Genomic DNA, 14994 nt, shown 5'->3' with positions numbered 1-14994 from the left:
AAAAACTCAAAGCAGATCAGAAATGCATTTTAACCATTTGGAACTATGTAATAGAAGAACTGGTTTGTCAGAAAATCAGTACAGCCATTTTAATATTAAATTTTTGTTCTTTTTAATAATTTATTTAAATAAGGTATTTGAAGCAGTTTAGAAAAACAAGATCTGTATTTTATTTCCTTGTAAAAATCTTTACACATGCAGACAAACCAGTGTTAAGAAAGTATTCACCATCATTTAAACAAATAACCACTTAAATAGAACAGTGTCTGCAATTTTTTTCTGTATAAAAATAAGATACATTTTTACAGAATTCACGCTCCAGTTCTTATAGCAATAAACAATACACAACTATAATAGGTACAATTGAACCTGACCATGGTTTTCAATTAGATACTGCTAGGGCATTTTAATGTGCAAAAAAAAAAAAAAAAAAAAAAAAAACACCCTATATTAGGATGGTAACCAGATTCAGGGCATGGGAAATTACAGCTTCGGACTTCCGGCCCTTGCCCAACATTCCTTTTCCGTCAAAAAAAAAAAAAAAAAAAAAAAAAAGGAAAATTAACATAGTTCTTTTCAAAATATGTCCTCAGTGTTTCTAGAGACCTAGAGGGTTTTATAAAATCAAATCCTAATCAGTTTAATGTTTTGATTGAGTCCATAAATCACACCGTAGAAGGCAAACCAGGAAGTGCCACAGGCCCAGGAGACGTCAGCGCCTGTGCCGGCTGTGCCCCGAGCGGCTGCCACCGTGGTGCTTGCCTTTATGGGGCCTCTCAAAGGAGCGTGACCGCTCACGCCTGTCCCTATGATGTCCCCTCTCGTGCCTGTGTTTCTTGGCAGCATCTGAGTGATCCCGAGACTTGCTCTGAGATCGAGAGCGAGATTTTTTCCTTTTATGACCATGTCTATTTGAACTTTTTAAATCCTCTCTGGTATGCTTGGCCTTAAGGTGAGGAGAACCATGATTGTGATGTCTTCTTGGGCTTTCACTGTGACTGCGGGACCTGCTTCTTGATCTCGAGCTGTATGTTCCAGATCGACTCCGCCTATTATTGTAACTTAGATAATAAAAAGTGGAGGTTTAGATTCAGTTTCTACCGGGAACAAATTACCTGGTGGTGTTCCTAGCAGCTTCAAACCTAAACTGGTGTCCTGTTTCAATGGCAGGTCTGAACTTGCCTTTTCCCTCACACCCCATTATCCTATGCCACCCCACAAGCCTATCATAAACCAAGTACTCTATGTTTACATTCCAAGGTGGAGAGTAACCTCTGGTAGCTATGCATTTTACTGAGTGTTTAAAAGGACATGGAAGAGTCACAAAACACTAGCAATCTAATTACAGAGCTAACTAGGGAGTCTTTGGCTACGGTCAACCGGATTACTAGTTATTAGTGCTTAATGAAATAATCAAATTTCTAACTGAAACCAGAGAAACACTAGTTTCACAATACAAACAAGGCAGTAAATTCCTCTGTAGTCCTAGCCAGATTCTATACGTCTCCAAAAGCCACAAGTAAAATCAGAAGTCATAAACATACACCACCAAAACTGTCATGTGGCACAGAACTTATTTCCAAACTCATTGCCTAAAATTTACCTTGTTTAAAAAGCCCAGATCTAGCCTAACTTTAAAAATAGCCTGTTGTTTTTTCTTTAAGGGACACCCAAAAGACTCTGCCATAAACTGCTTCCCCTAAAACAATATTTACTTACTGTCTTCTTGGAGTATGTGATCTAGAACGTGATCTGGTTCTTGACCTTGATCGGCTTGCACTTCTGCTATTTCTACTTCTCTTGCTATCTTTTCTTACACTTCAAAAAGAAAACATTGTTTCAGTTACATAGTATTAGAAATTTAAACACCGAATCCTCAAGCTAGGGTAACTCAGAAACACGCACCCATTGTAAGGACTTTTGGAAGACTGCTGTCTATCCTCCGGTTCTTTTTTGACTGTCTTCACATTAACAGAGATTGGTGACTTTTCTTCAGCTTTTACCTCTCTTGGTGATGCTTCAGAAAACAGTAAAGACATGTTAATTTATGGATTTAAAAGGAAGCAAAACATTTCAAAATGTAACAAAGTACCATGCTTCAAAAGAATGAGTCTCTAGTTGATAATCATCAAAGAAAATACCAGCATTTAATATCCTTGCTCAAGCAACTGCTACATACTTACGCTTTCTAATAATCATATCCCTTCAAAGTGGCCAACTTATCTCAATTCTGACTAAATCTTACATGGTTTAGAGGCTGGAGAAAATCCACCAAGGGTCGAAAGGGCTGGAGTTCCATCAGGATTCAATCCCTTTGCTTTCAATTTGGCTTCTTGTAAGGCTACTTTTCTTTTCTCTACTTCTTTTTCCAGCAATTCATAGTTTGGCTATTGGAGGGAAATGAAGTTGGTATTTTTTTTTTGGTTTTGGTTTTTTAAAAGTAGCTTAGATTCTTAGCACAAATACAAGATGACAGCAATTACCTTTTTCCTAGTATAAAGCCGAAGTGTCTCTATACAGATTTCTTGGATTTCCTCCTCTGTTGTACCAAAAAGAAGAAACCAATGGGGACGCGTGGGCAATGGAATCTAAACCAGTAAGAGAGAATGATCTAAATCAAATTTTCATTGTTTTTATTAAGGAAAGTGGTAACGCTTCTATAATTTACCCAGTAGGACAGAACAAATTATATACACCTACCTGAAGCGCTCGAGCTGCAAGGTAAATGCAAGCACATGCTATAGTCTCTGGTTGAAATCGAACAAATACATTGGTTCGAAGACTGTCATTCATGTAATTCCTGAAAAATATTTCAACCATAAGCTTTGTATGCGGAACAAATCAAGTTCCCCTGAAACTTACATAAAATTGGAGACTCAATCTACTTTATTCTTTTTTCTTCTCATATTTATAGTTACATCCTCACATTCTAGCACAACAATTCAGTATCAGTAAGAGGTAAGAATTTTAACAATAAAACCATTCTTTACCTTTCTTAAGTATGACCAAAGTCCTTTAAAATAATTCCGTATTATACCAGATAGAACTTACTCAAAGTTAATATTTCAGTAATGAAAGCAATCTTGGAAAATCAATTCTGACAATACTCGTTTCAAAACTGATAAACCACTCCAACGATACTTCAAGCCATTGATTATTGACCATCTCTCCTTTATCCACAATGAAAAAAGCAGTGTCAACCAAGTTCTTTCAAAAACTCAAAGTACTGTGACAGGGGTAAAAAGGCATTTTCAGTAATCACTCAATGAGTTATACTTGTATTAAGAAAACTAAGCTACTTCAAAAAAATCTAAGTAGGGAAGTGAAGAGCAATAAATATATAACATACCTTTTTGTGTGATTAAGTATAAATAAGAGAGATAAAACTATTTCAGTTAATCAATTGCTGGACCTTATCAGTGAACCCACCCCCACAATATTCCTAAAGTATTTTTAAAAATTGCACAGATTCTTTAAAAAGTTACGTTAAAGAGTATTTCTTAAAAAATCCTTACCCATGAAAATTGCTAAACATGTTGAAAATGTCATGCATTTTATAAAAGCAAAAACTTTTCTAATACTACTAACATTTACTGAATCTAAAAGCATGGCAGTCATTAAGTCCAGAACAGAAACATTAAAGTGCTGTACATTATAGACAGTCCTGAGACAGTATTTATGGCTGGACCACAAACTCCTTGTTTTATCTTCAGTAAGCTAGCACTCCACATCACACATCTGCATCTCTGAAGTCCAAGCTCTAAAGTGCTCACATCATATTAGCATCTCTTAAAAATGAAGCACTCCTTTTCTAACAGTATTGCCTACAATAGCCTAGCAGCTATAAAGTTCACCAACACGGGACTCATGCCCATTTTAGGCTTCCAGTTAGTTTCCTTTGGCAGAATTCATGCTATACATACTAAAAATAGAAATCAATCATAATTCATAATGACTGAACAAATCTATCAAAACTGAACTATTCATTTTGATAGTCACAAGTATACATTAAATACATAGGCATGTTGAAGAGTTACTTCTAGAAGCAAATATACAAATCCTTTTGACACCCCGACAGAACTAGAAGATGCTGCCAGATGGATATGGACCACTTCAGTGAATCTCGGATGAGAGCTTGCACTGGATTGGCTGGAGAGCAGGGCAGCCAATCAGGCCATCCTGAGGTCATGGGCTGAAGTGCAGAGGGTTCTATGACTTACCATCATGGACTACCCTTTAATTAAAGAGTAGAAAAAAGAACAAAGTTAAATTGAGTTCTCCATTAAAAGTAATAAGTCAAGCCAAGAAAACAGGAAGCAGAAATAAGCATTCTTCACCTTTTGGTTAAAAAATAAAAACAAAAAAACAAAAACAAAAAGCACCAAAACAAACCCATCTCCTTATTTTGGAAAGAGAAAATGAAACTTACTTTATTTCTGCTTCTGTTTTCCTGGCTAGGAAAGATATGTTAAAAAGCAACTTACCAGGCAGTTTGAACCAGGGTTTGATTACGTTCACATTCTAAGACTTGTAAATACATAACAATGATCTGAAGGACAAGGGAAAAAGCCCAATTTAGCATATTGGTGGTTCTTCAAGAGTACAGAGTTCAAAGACTACAATGTTAGGTGCAAGTTTTAATTCTCCTGTGACTGTTTAGATAATACAGACCAACCTAAAATGAATGTAAGTATTAATATGGGGTGCTACAAGAGCTCACAAAAATCATGATCTGTAATATATTCTAGAATTACACAGGAATAGGAGGTAATCAATTCAATTAAAAATGCCTAATTTTCCTCTGAATGCTTGTGATGTTTGATGGACACCATGCTAAATGATTTCATTTAGTACTCCAAGGTACAATTAAGATGTACCTGAGCTACTATTTTTAATAGTAGGTATGGTAATAATAAGTAACAGTACTACATTAAGTTATCAAATATTAGTATTTCCATAGTAAAACTTATCACACTAAAATATAGCTAATAAAATTACATGACAGGCTTTTGATTTCAATCCAGTCAAAATCTTTCTGGACTGGTATCACCACCATTAAAAAAAATAGAGACATGTGATCTGTGTAAGTATCTGCCAACGCAACACAGCTAAAGGCAGGCACAAGTTTCCATCCCAGATAGTTCAGATTTAAAGCACCCATCTTTTGCTATTATTACTTATGTTGGTCATAGGCAAACCAAGAGATGCAGAGAAACCTATGAACACTCATTAACAGTAACCTGCCATTATGTTTTGAGCATTTCATTATTCAACAAAGCAGCTGTCAGGGATTCAGGTAGAAACATATTATGTATTCACTGAAATGAAGTATTTCACAATCTGTTTTCTAGGTAGGGAAACTGAGTTCAGTAGAAGCAAATTAACTTGTATGCCCAGATAATACAGAGACTTGAGCTTAAGTCTTTCTGACTCCGATTTTACTCCAATCCAAAAGTATGCTTTCAAAAATCAAGGTTAATTCTCAAACCCAAACAGTAAAAATTCATGTAAAATAAAATTTCAAGAAAAAAACCTAATACTTACGACTGTTATTTTTGTACTCTAAAACTCACCTTATGAGGATGCTTGACATGAACACAAAATCCCAACTCCTTTAGCACCCTTCTCTCTGCCTTGATAACTTGATTTTTGGTGTTAATGTAGTTCTGATCAAGGATCAGGGGGCTTGGAGTCCTATAGTTTGTAAGAAATAAAATCAAAACTGTTTTGCAAATCCAAAAAATTTTATTTGTGGCATCTCCATTTTCCCTTCCAACCAACTATTGGCAACAGAAACCAGCTTTTTAAACTCCTGCAAACAAGTTAAAGCATTAATCTTATGCTGTCCAAGTTATGCTAATTAAATATATTCTTTCTAGACTAAATTCCTATATAAACTAACTCAACCTCGACCCTATAATAATCTTGGGACTTACTCTTGTTGACGCTATTATACAGACACTGGGCACATAAACTGATCAACTTAATCACATTTTCTAATGATAAAACTAATGTGCCCTTGAAAATATTTACTCTGAAAACTCATAAATTAATGATTTCTCTTATTCTATCAAAAAACTCTTGGCTAGTTTATGGTCAAAATTAAAGAATAAAAGTAGTAAGTAGTTAATCCAGATTGACCTGAGAAGAGTTTGTTTAAATGAAGATTTCTAAGAATCTACTTGAAAGGGCTCATCTCCATTACCAAAGGATTAAAATTAAAAAATCATATTCAAAACTCAGTAGTCAATAAAATTTTGTCAAATGTAGCTATTAGGCAATACTCTAGTATGTAATGCAAGAGAGGAAGGAAGAGCAGAGTGAAAGAACACTCAAGGCCCCGTGCCAGATAATATAAATTTTCAAGTTATAATGCAGAAGGCTATATATATACATATATATACAGCAGTTCATTGTTTTGAACTAACATAATCAACTAAAAAGACTTTCATTTAAGTCAATTTCAAAACTGGCTTACTGATTTATCTGTCAGAACTTGATTTTTCATTTAAAAATGCATGGGATGTATTCAAGGCCTTTGTTTAAATGTATTTTTAGAGTGAACCAACAAAAACTTCATTGGGACAGTGATCATAAAGTATGCATATATATCAAAGTATGCATATACATCAAAGTATGTATATACATAGGCAGAACATTTAAATATTTCCTCTATACTTAATTTATTTTCTACCTAAAGTTTAAAGAGCTTTTGCTCTAGACAAAATTCATCTATAATCATTATAAATATTTACCTCAAACTCGCAACTCATTTATCATACTCCCAAAACCAGAAAACACCTTTTAGAATAAAAAGTTATTCTAACTACATCCATTTAAGATTAGAACACAATCTGAAATGAGCTTCAATTACCTTCACAGGCACATGTCATCAGAATAAAAGTTACATATTTTCCTTACTTTCTCCTACTACAAACAGCAAAGTGCTTAATTTTTTTTTTCAAATCGTGCTACAGTCAAAAAGACAAAAGCTGGAAAGGCTGACAAGATGGAAAACAGCAATGTTAAAAATGGCCTTCACTCAGTTCACTCAGTTTAATTCCTACTACACCTATAAAAGGTGTGAGGAATGAAGCCACCAAATGGGGAGGTAACTGATTCTAACATAAAATTTTAGCCATGAATTCATTTCACTGGAATAGACAACTGCTCTTTGGTGTTTAAAGAAAAAATAAAAAGAGCAAAATAAAGGTATAGACTTGAAAACATATTCCAAAGATTACTTTCCAAGTTTTAGCATGCTAAGAGGTGATTCAGAAGTTTTGCCCACCTCAGACCTTCTGAGGATTAAGGCAGATTAACTGATGGCCTCCTTCAAGCAGCATCAGGAGACTGGTGTAGCTGCACTACTCTGTATCCACAAAAGCTAAACAAACTACACCCTCCAGAATTACCATTATTAAAAGCAGTACAAAGGCAGTTTTGTTTCATTTCCTCATTTATGCTGGGCAAATACACCAATATCCTTTTAATAAGAATTGCTTATAAAAGCCTGTTAAAATTTACTGTTTTTGCAAATAGCCATTTAAATTTGAGTTATAGCAACTACCTGGTCCAAATCAGGATTATGCCTTCATTAATCCTTCTGAAATATATTATTTTCCATCTATTCTGCCACAATTTTTACTTTTCCTGTTTTGTGTCCAAATTCCACAAACATCAAAACTATGGAAAACAAATCCTTTATTTACTTTAATTCAACTATATACTCAACCTCTCTTAATTCTGCTAACTGAAATTTTTAAACTTTAAGCATGTTATACCTGATTTATCTCCCTTTCATTCAAAAATTTTCCCTAACAAATCAAACATGAACTATGTAACTAACAACTATCAGACTAATTTATACTAGTAGGAAAAAGTATACCCAAATTGCAAGTACTTTACTTTTTATATAACAAAGTATCCATTAGTACTTTCCATGGCAAAAGGTGCCATGGAATGGAAAGGAGGCTTGCTAGGATTTCCATTAAGTTTGAAAAGGAGACATTTAAAAATCTCCTTAAAAAAAGAAACAACAAAAAAACACTAGATAATTTTTTTCATTATCAACACTATCTTCCATGCCCCTAAATTTGTCAGATTTCTGCTAAAAAAGGACATTTTTGAAATTTTGGTCATAGAAGGAAATCTTGAGTTTTTACTGGATCCAATCACAGAACCTTTATCATCTGGTCTCTTGGATTATCCTTCCTTTAGCATTTGTTTAGTTGAAATACAATTTAAAAGGGGAAATTAAAGATTAGAAGACCCAAAGAGGATTAGGTTAGTCTCACTCAATGGTACAGGGATTTGGAACTGGTTCATGAGGCCATATATTAAAGAAAATAACCAGTTTACAAAGAGGCAGATTGCTGGTTCAAATATACAGAAACTTGTAATGCACACTTCAAAAAGAACACTTTTTCTTCAGTGTTTAAACAAACTGAAGGCTACTTTAAGTTAAAGACCCTCCTTCCAAATCTTATCTATGATCTATGTAACATTAAAAAGACATGATGTCAACCAATGAGTGATTGCCAAGTCTTTAAAGACTTTTTAAGACAAGGTTTACATTGTGAAAATGGACTTTGTTGAAACAAAGTCCTAACAAAAATCTTTAAAATTTGCAGGAATATACTGTATATAGAAAGGAGATTTTGACTGGAAATTACAGAAACAAAGTAATCTTCCCTTTAAATGCAGTCATTTACTCCGGGCTTAAAAGCTAATATTCAAACTATAAAAAGTTAAAGGGGAAAAATGTCAATCTAGAATGGGGATTGGGCATTGGTATTTTCAAAAATCTCCTCTGGTGAAGCAAATATGCAGTCTGAGAATGACCCAAACAAAGACTAAACTAAACAGACTCCTTTGTAATGATGAAGATAATCCTACACTTTAAAGCTAGGCATAAATGCGATTAACAGTACCATTAAGACAAACTGATATACTTTACCTAACTAAAGACCATTGATAATACTTTCTAACAAAAATAATTTATGCAAAAAGTCCCTAAAACTGTAATTCTTATAACTTGGACAGCAAAGACAAAAGCTTGTAACAAGAAACAGGAGTTTTTTTCTAAATGGTTCACCAGTGGCCAACCTGTTAGTCCCCGATTCCAGTGACCTATTCTCAGAGCACTGGCTTCTCCTTGGGGATTTTCGATACTTCACTCACTGTTGCCATGACGACAGCTTCATCTCTATGTACCACTCCACATCACCCAGGCTTTGGTAAATGTAGCTGGTCGCTGTATAGTCGGTTGCAAGGGAAAAAAGAGTTGAAGTTAATAACATATACAAGTTACGTGTCTGAGTAAACTTGTAATATGCATAGAAACACTTTTATATCCTGCTTTTTCTTTTTAAAAGGCTTCCATGCAATTAACAACTCCTTTTAAATTTCATGCTATAATCAGACTTCTATGATTGAGGAAAAAATCAATTTCTCCGTAATAATGACCAAAAAACACACTGTTAATCAGACACAACAGTCAGGTGAGGTATGTTAAATTCCAAAGTTTTATAGTTAAAAACCTACTCTGACATCAGGGAAGAATATGCTACATCTTATAGAAAACTTTCAAAGTAGATAATCATTAGAAATGATTACATAATAGTTGGCTCAATGGTACAAATACACTACCAGAAAACTATTTCCTTTAAACAAACAGCATCCTTGACTAAAGATAAAGAGCCATTTTATTATTGTCATTTTGTTTTAAATACTCTGAAGAATTAGCTTGATATGTAAATACAAATTTTAGCTTAGGCCACACTAAATACCAATTTGAAATCTTCCTCTTTCCAAGGATACCTTACCAAGAAGCTAAAAGATACTTTCAAATGAAAGACTAATCTATCTCTGGATAGTTAGGGTGAATGCGAAAAGATGGAGGAAAAAAAGAATGTAAGAAAACGGAAAAAAAGAAAACTTGTGAAAACTATCTGGGAAGCAATGCTTCAGACATTTTACTAGTTGTTTTATAAGGTTACTTTTACTATTTTCTGGTCTCAGAACAGTTGTATTCAGAACTATTACTGCCACCTCAAAGATTCAGCCAATAAAGACCACTCTTGTAGAATACTAATTTGGGACTAACCAACACCCAACCCCAACACAACTTAAAATCCTTTAATAACCTTCCAAACTCAGTACAAGTTTAACATCACCACAGTTTATTAATAAGGTAAGCACAGAAGCTAATCTACACCGAGTATTATTCTCTGCGGTACAAAGTCACCTACGACGTTAACTAGAACTTTTTGCTACTGCCTTATCTAATACAGGTCCCACATAAGCGTTATCATGTAGCCACAACACCTTTAAGACACTATTTCAGTCTCTTTTCTTACAAGATCAAATGTGGGTCTTATCCAAATGCAATCCAATTACTTTTCTAACCCACTCACTGAGACTGTATCTGACCAAAACAAAATACCTGTTTAATCCCTTTGACTTCAAACTTCAAACTTTTATCATCCTGCAGTCCTTTCAGTCCGGTATTATGCGATATATCGTAGTTCAATGTTGAGAAGTATTCTAACAAAAGCCAACCTCAATTGATAAAGAATTAACTGGGGCTTGGAGTACAAAAACAATCTAAACAAAACGTTGCCACAATGTGAACTTGAACTACTACGTTTAAAAAAAACTTCAAACCTTCAGTCTTCCAGAGGTGGGGTGGGGAGGGAAAACTTACAGAATACACTCACACTTGAGCCAAACGTATTCCCTTTCTTGTTTAATCTTAAACCACCGGACTGGCTTCACAGCACTGTTACGATTGTCCACAAATGCAACTGCCTCTACAAACTTTAGATAGCTGGTTAATTATGGTTTTTCAGAGTATCAGCATGCACCTATGTGAATTTTAACACCTAAATCAAAGTCAGTTCTCCTTTGCGTCCACTTTAACTTGAGAGGAAAGAATGTTTGAATTGATGATTGGTGCACAGTACAACAGTAGCAAAAGCAGCTGTGTTCAATAATGCCAATCTTACCTTTTTCCTCTTAACTGGCGTAGGTGGTGAAATACATTAATCACATCTCTTATTCTTCTGGGTGCTTCTTCAATTTTTGATGCAAGATTAATACAAGCCATGGCAACAATCTGAAAGCACACAAGATCCAGTGAATTCAGACTATGGTTAGGCAAAAGTACCCGTTACAGTCTAAGGTACTAACTCTGACCAGGAAACTTTAAGACACGGGGACTACTAACCCACATGTGAGACTTCTAGGTCACAGTTTCTTCAGCTAAGCTGGTATGTGCTTTTATTCAGGAGTCCTCTTAACTTCAGATACAAAGTAAACTCAGGAGTTTTGCATTTTCTCGACTATTCTAACTCTTGAAAATAGGTCACCCGGTCTCGGGAGCCATTATCTTAGTTTTCCAAGCACATTCTGAAAATCCCCCACTTCCCCGTGGAAGGGAACAAGGTACAAAGGCCTGGTCTCACCACTCCCTTTTTCCCAAAGCTGGTTACCGCCCCCCCCCCTTTCCTGTTCCTACTTCCGGATAAAGAAATTCCGTCCACCGCCCCCGCATTGCTCACCTCGAAACTGTGTTTGACGAAAGACTTGGAATAGAAGAATCGGTGAAACAGCACCTGTCCCGTCGCCATCGCCACCTGCAGACGAGAGAGGACGGAGGCAGGTCAGGCGGGCCCGCCGGCGCCATCTTGTGCACGTTGCCCTCCCCCTTCTCCCTTCCCCCTCAAGAGCCCTCCAGTCCGCCCCCTCCCGCACCAGAACCGCTTCCTCTCGCCCCAGTTAACCTCTGCCCCCACTAGACTCCCCCACCGAATTCTCCCCCTATGGTCCTCTCGCCTAGCTCCCCACCCCCACCCCCACCCCGAGAATACCTAGGCCCGACCCGACCCGCGCACCGACCTGCGGCAGCCGGAGGAGGATACCCGCGGCCTGGATGAGCTCGCAGCCTAGGATCCTCAGATCTGTCTCGCTGGGCAGGTCGAGCCCGTCCTGCATGGAAGGGGTAGGCGACAGCCTCTCCTCCGGGATCAGCGAGTGGTCGATGGTAAGCGACACCTCCGAGTACAGGCGATCACCGATCAGGATTCCCCCAGTTGTGGTCGTCGTCGTGGTCGTCGTGCCGGAGCTGGAGCCGCCCGCACTCGGGGCGGCCGACGAGGCGGCGACGGTCGGGTGAGGCCCGGACGCCATGGTCTCCGCGAGCTGTACGCACGCCCGACGCAGCCAACCCGCCGGACTGACCCGCGGTGCTGCGCGCAACCTATTTCCGGGCCGCTGCACCGCGTGCGCTTCCGCCCGACGTCAGCACGCCGACGCCGGCACCAACTAGTCCCTTAAGCCCCGCCCCGCGCCCCCCGGCCCTTGGGCTGGGAGAGCGCTAGGTTACATTGAGGGTTCCAGCTCTGTATCCCGGCCTTGGGAGGGTGCGGCAACTGGGACCCCCGAGCCCGGAGGCCCCCTGCAGTGGCCCTTCTTAGCTAGGACAGGCAGCAGGCGGCCTCGGTGGTAGTACTGTCAACCACGGGGATAGGCACGACACAAGACCCCTGTCATTCTTTAGAGCTGGCAAAATTGACCCGCCGCGAGGTCAGAGAAGCATTCCCCGCCGCCCTGAATGTGCGCATGCGCAGCAGGGGTTGGGGCCCAAGTCACTCCAAGGGCCGGTATAGAGGAGGGCAGCGTGCAACTTCCTGACTTGGAGAAAGTGGGACTGTGAGCTGCAGCGGTGGTTCTGGTGGCGGCGAAATGGACGCGTGAGCTAATGATGTCGACACAGCTCTCAGTGATCTGGAAAACCCCTACTCCAAAATCAGGTTTAGGGCATGAAGCCTAGAGATGATTGGCCTACGCCCGGGAGTCTGGTGACAAGGTTTCCCAGCTAGGCAGAATGAGGAAAATCTCGTACATTTTTCCTCTTAGCACTTTACTTCAACTTTGAGGTAAAAACGATCCTGTAAACTTAGGTAGGAGGTAGGGTCCTGTGGGAATTCCATGATCCTGAACCACAGCTCTGCCTGAGGCCAAAGAAGTCCATAAAATAGAACTCAACGTTTTCTCCCTGACAATGGGAGGCAAGTCGCATTCCCACACTGAGAGAGAGTGTCTGTCCCTGACTCTAAGATGGAACATTTTTCCCAATATAAAAGACTTCAGGTGAAGTCTTTACCATGACTAACAACCCCCCTAGGCTACTGATAACAACTCTTCATGAATCCTTCATGATGAGCTCAAGGCAGAGGGGATCATGAGTTGGAGAGATGGAGACATGAGTAAACAAGAAATTGAGGCCCTCTAAGCTGGGTTAAAACTACTTACGTAGCCTTCACCTGTTTTTCAGGGAGCAGCACACAGACATGTTCCCGATGCTGACTCTTCTACCAGGAGCAACATAAGTTTTGCTAAATTCTTACTTGACACCAGCAAAATGTGAATCCCCATTATTTGTTTCTCGGAGAACTAAGAACCCAGAAGCTGGTAAAACTGCTGGACTTTTGAAATTGGAGGAAAAGGAGTAGATAGTGTTTACTCCATCTCTTTATCCCATGTTTGAATAGAAGAGGTTTGTTTTGTCCAGGTTTTCTGTTTCATAGCTTATATTTAAGGCTTAGTTTGTTAAAGAATAAAAAGTCAGTTGAAAAGTGGGTCTGTAGAGCAAAGGGAATGTGACTATATTTCATTTATCAGTGATGTCACAAATGCAAAACATATTTAAAAACTTCATTAAAAAGCATTCAGCTGGGCCTCCCTCTTGGAGCAGAGGTTGATGTCTCAGGGCTATCAAGCTACAGGTAGGGCCTCTCACTCACTGCAGCAACCCAGTTTTACCCCAGATCCCATGCATGGTCAAGGGAATTAAGCCAAGTCTCCTGTCTCGCTCACAGCTTCCCTCAACAATGTATTTCAGTAGATCAGCCTCATCTGCTCCCCATCCTGTTTGTGATGAATCCTCTCACCCTTGGCAATTTTGGCCTGCACCCTAGTTCTTGTATGCAAAAATAAATAAGGTTATGTCAGTGATATGAAGTGACTCCAGCCCTAGTTGGATTTTGCCGATCATTCCCTGACTGGACTGTTCGACTAGGGTTAAGAAACATTACTCTAAAATAGTGCAATTCTGGGCTGGCTAAAGCACTCAACCTCCTGCATGTCATCTCGTCATCTCCTATAACTTTTTGAACAAGCTGCTTTCAAGGGAACTTACCTCCCCAGTATTCAAACATCATTTAAAATACTATAGTAAACTTTGAAATCTGTAAAAAACAACAACAACAACAACTAGTGGATGATATGCTCCATTTCCTGGTTTCGGCCATCTATGATTGTGTAAGGTAGAATACTATTAGGTAAATGGTACATAATAACATACACTATTTTCGCAACTTCTAATGCTTTCAATGATTTCAAAAAAAATTTTTTTTCAAAAAAATTGGTAATATGCTTCACTGAAAAACAAGTTTCAAGAAAATTTAAATAATTTTACTAATTTTTAAGTCTATTTCTCAATAATTTTTTCTCCATTTCAGAGGGTCTTCACCATGCCTCTCCAATAAAATGATTTAGATATTTTGATATTTTTAAATTTATTTTTACCCTGTTGATTTATGATTAATCCAAGTTCACAATCATAAGAGGGAGAAATTGTGGGAGAGAGATTACTTGCTTTACTTCTAATATTTTTTTTTTCCCAGTGGGCCTCCCTGCTCCCTATCTCCTTGGTCTGGAAGTCATTTCCAGAAAAACAGAATCACGCAGATTATAACTTTGTGCCCATTTCGCACACCTTTCTGACTCTACCCCAATATATATATATATATATATATATATATATATATAACTATATTGTTCCTCTTCAGCCTCAACATGGGTGGTAGAAGAGTGAGCCAATGCTTGATTTGCTTAGCACTAATTCATCAAACTATGATGTTATTTTAATTTTAGTGTCTTAAAAAAAATCCATGAGGATTTTTTTTTTTAAATCCAGAGGATGGAAAA

At 38.0% G+C, this 14994-nt stretch overlaps 1 protein-coding gene across 2 annotated transcripts; it reads right to left on the bottom strand.

Annotated features, from left to right (window-relative positions):
• Positions 1-535: 535 nt before the first annotated feature.
• On the bottom strand, positions 536-12224 carry CCNL1 (cyclin L1). 2 transcript variants are annotated; one of them, XM_004682315.2, is made up of 11 exons: positions 11902-12224; positions 11565-11639; positions 11010-11119; positions 5574-5694; positions 4485-4549; positions 2701-2800; positions 2484-2588; positions 2246-2387; positions 1906-2017; positions 1720-1818; positions 536-1061 (listed from the first exon to the last, which is right to left on the bottom strand). In XM_004682315.2, exons 1-11 carry the CDS (start codon positions 12190-12192, stop codon positions 713-715), a joined length of 1569 nt encoding a protein of 522 aa, XP_004682372.1. In that variant the 5' UTR covers positions 12193-12224; the 3' UTR covers positions 536-712. The 2 variants fall into 2 exon arrangements, with proteins under 2 accessions (XP_004682372.1, XP_012580448.1); XM_012724994.1 differs by lacking the exons at positions 536-1061; positions 1720-1818; positions 1906-2017; positions 2246-2387; positions 2484-2588 and having other exon boundaries at positions 2715-4234.
• Positions 12225-14994: the final 2770 nt, after the last annotated feature.

The sequence above is a fragment of the Condylura cristata genome, unplaced genomic scaffold, assembly GCF_000260355.1.
Source record: "Condylura cristata isolate star-nosed mole 26May11 unplaced genomic scaffold, ConCri1.0 scaffold00014, whole genome shotgun sequence".
Lineage (NCBI taxonomy): Eukaryota > Metazoa > Chordata > Mammalia > Eulipotyphla > Talpidae > Condylura > Condylura cristata.
The sequence above is the reverse complement of the archived record's forward strand: the minus strand, read 5'-3'. Positions and strand labels throughout refer to the sequence as shown.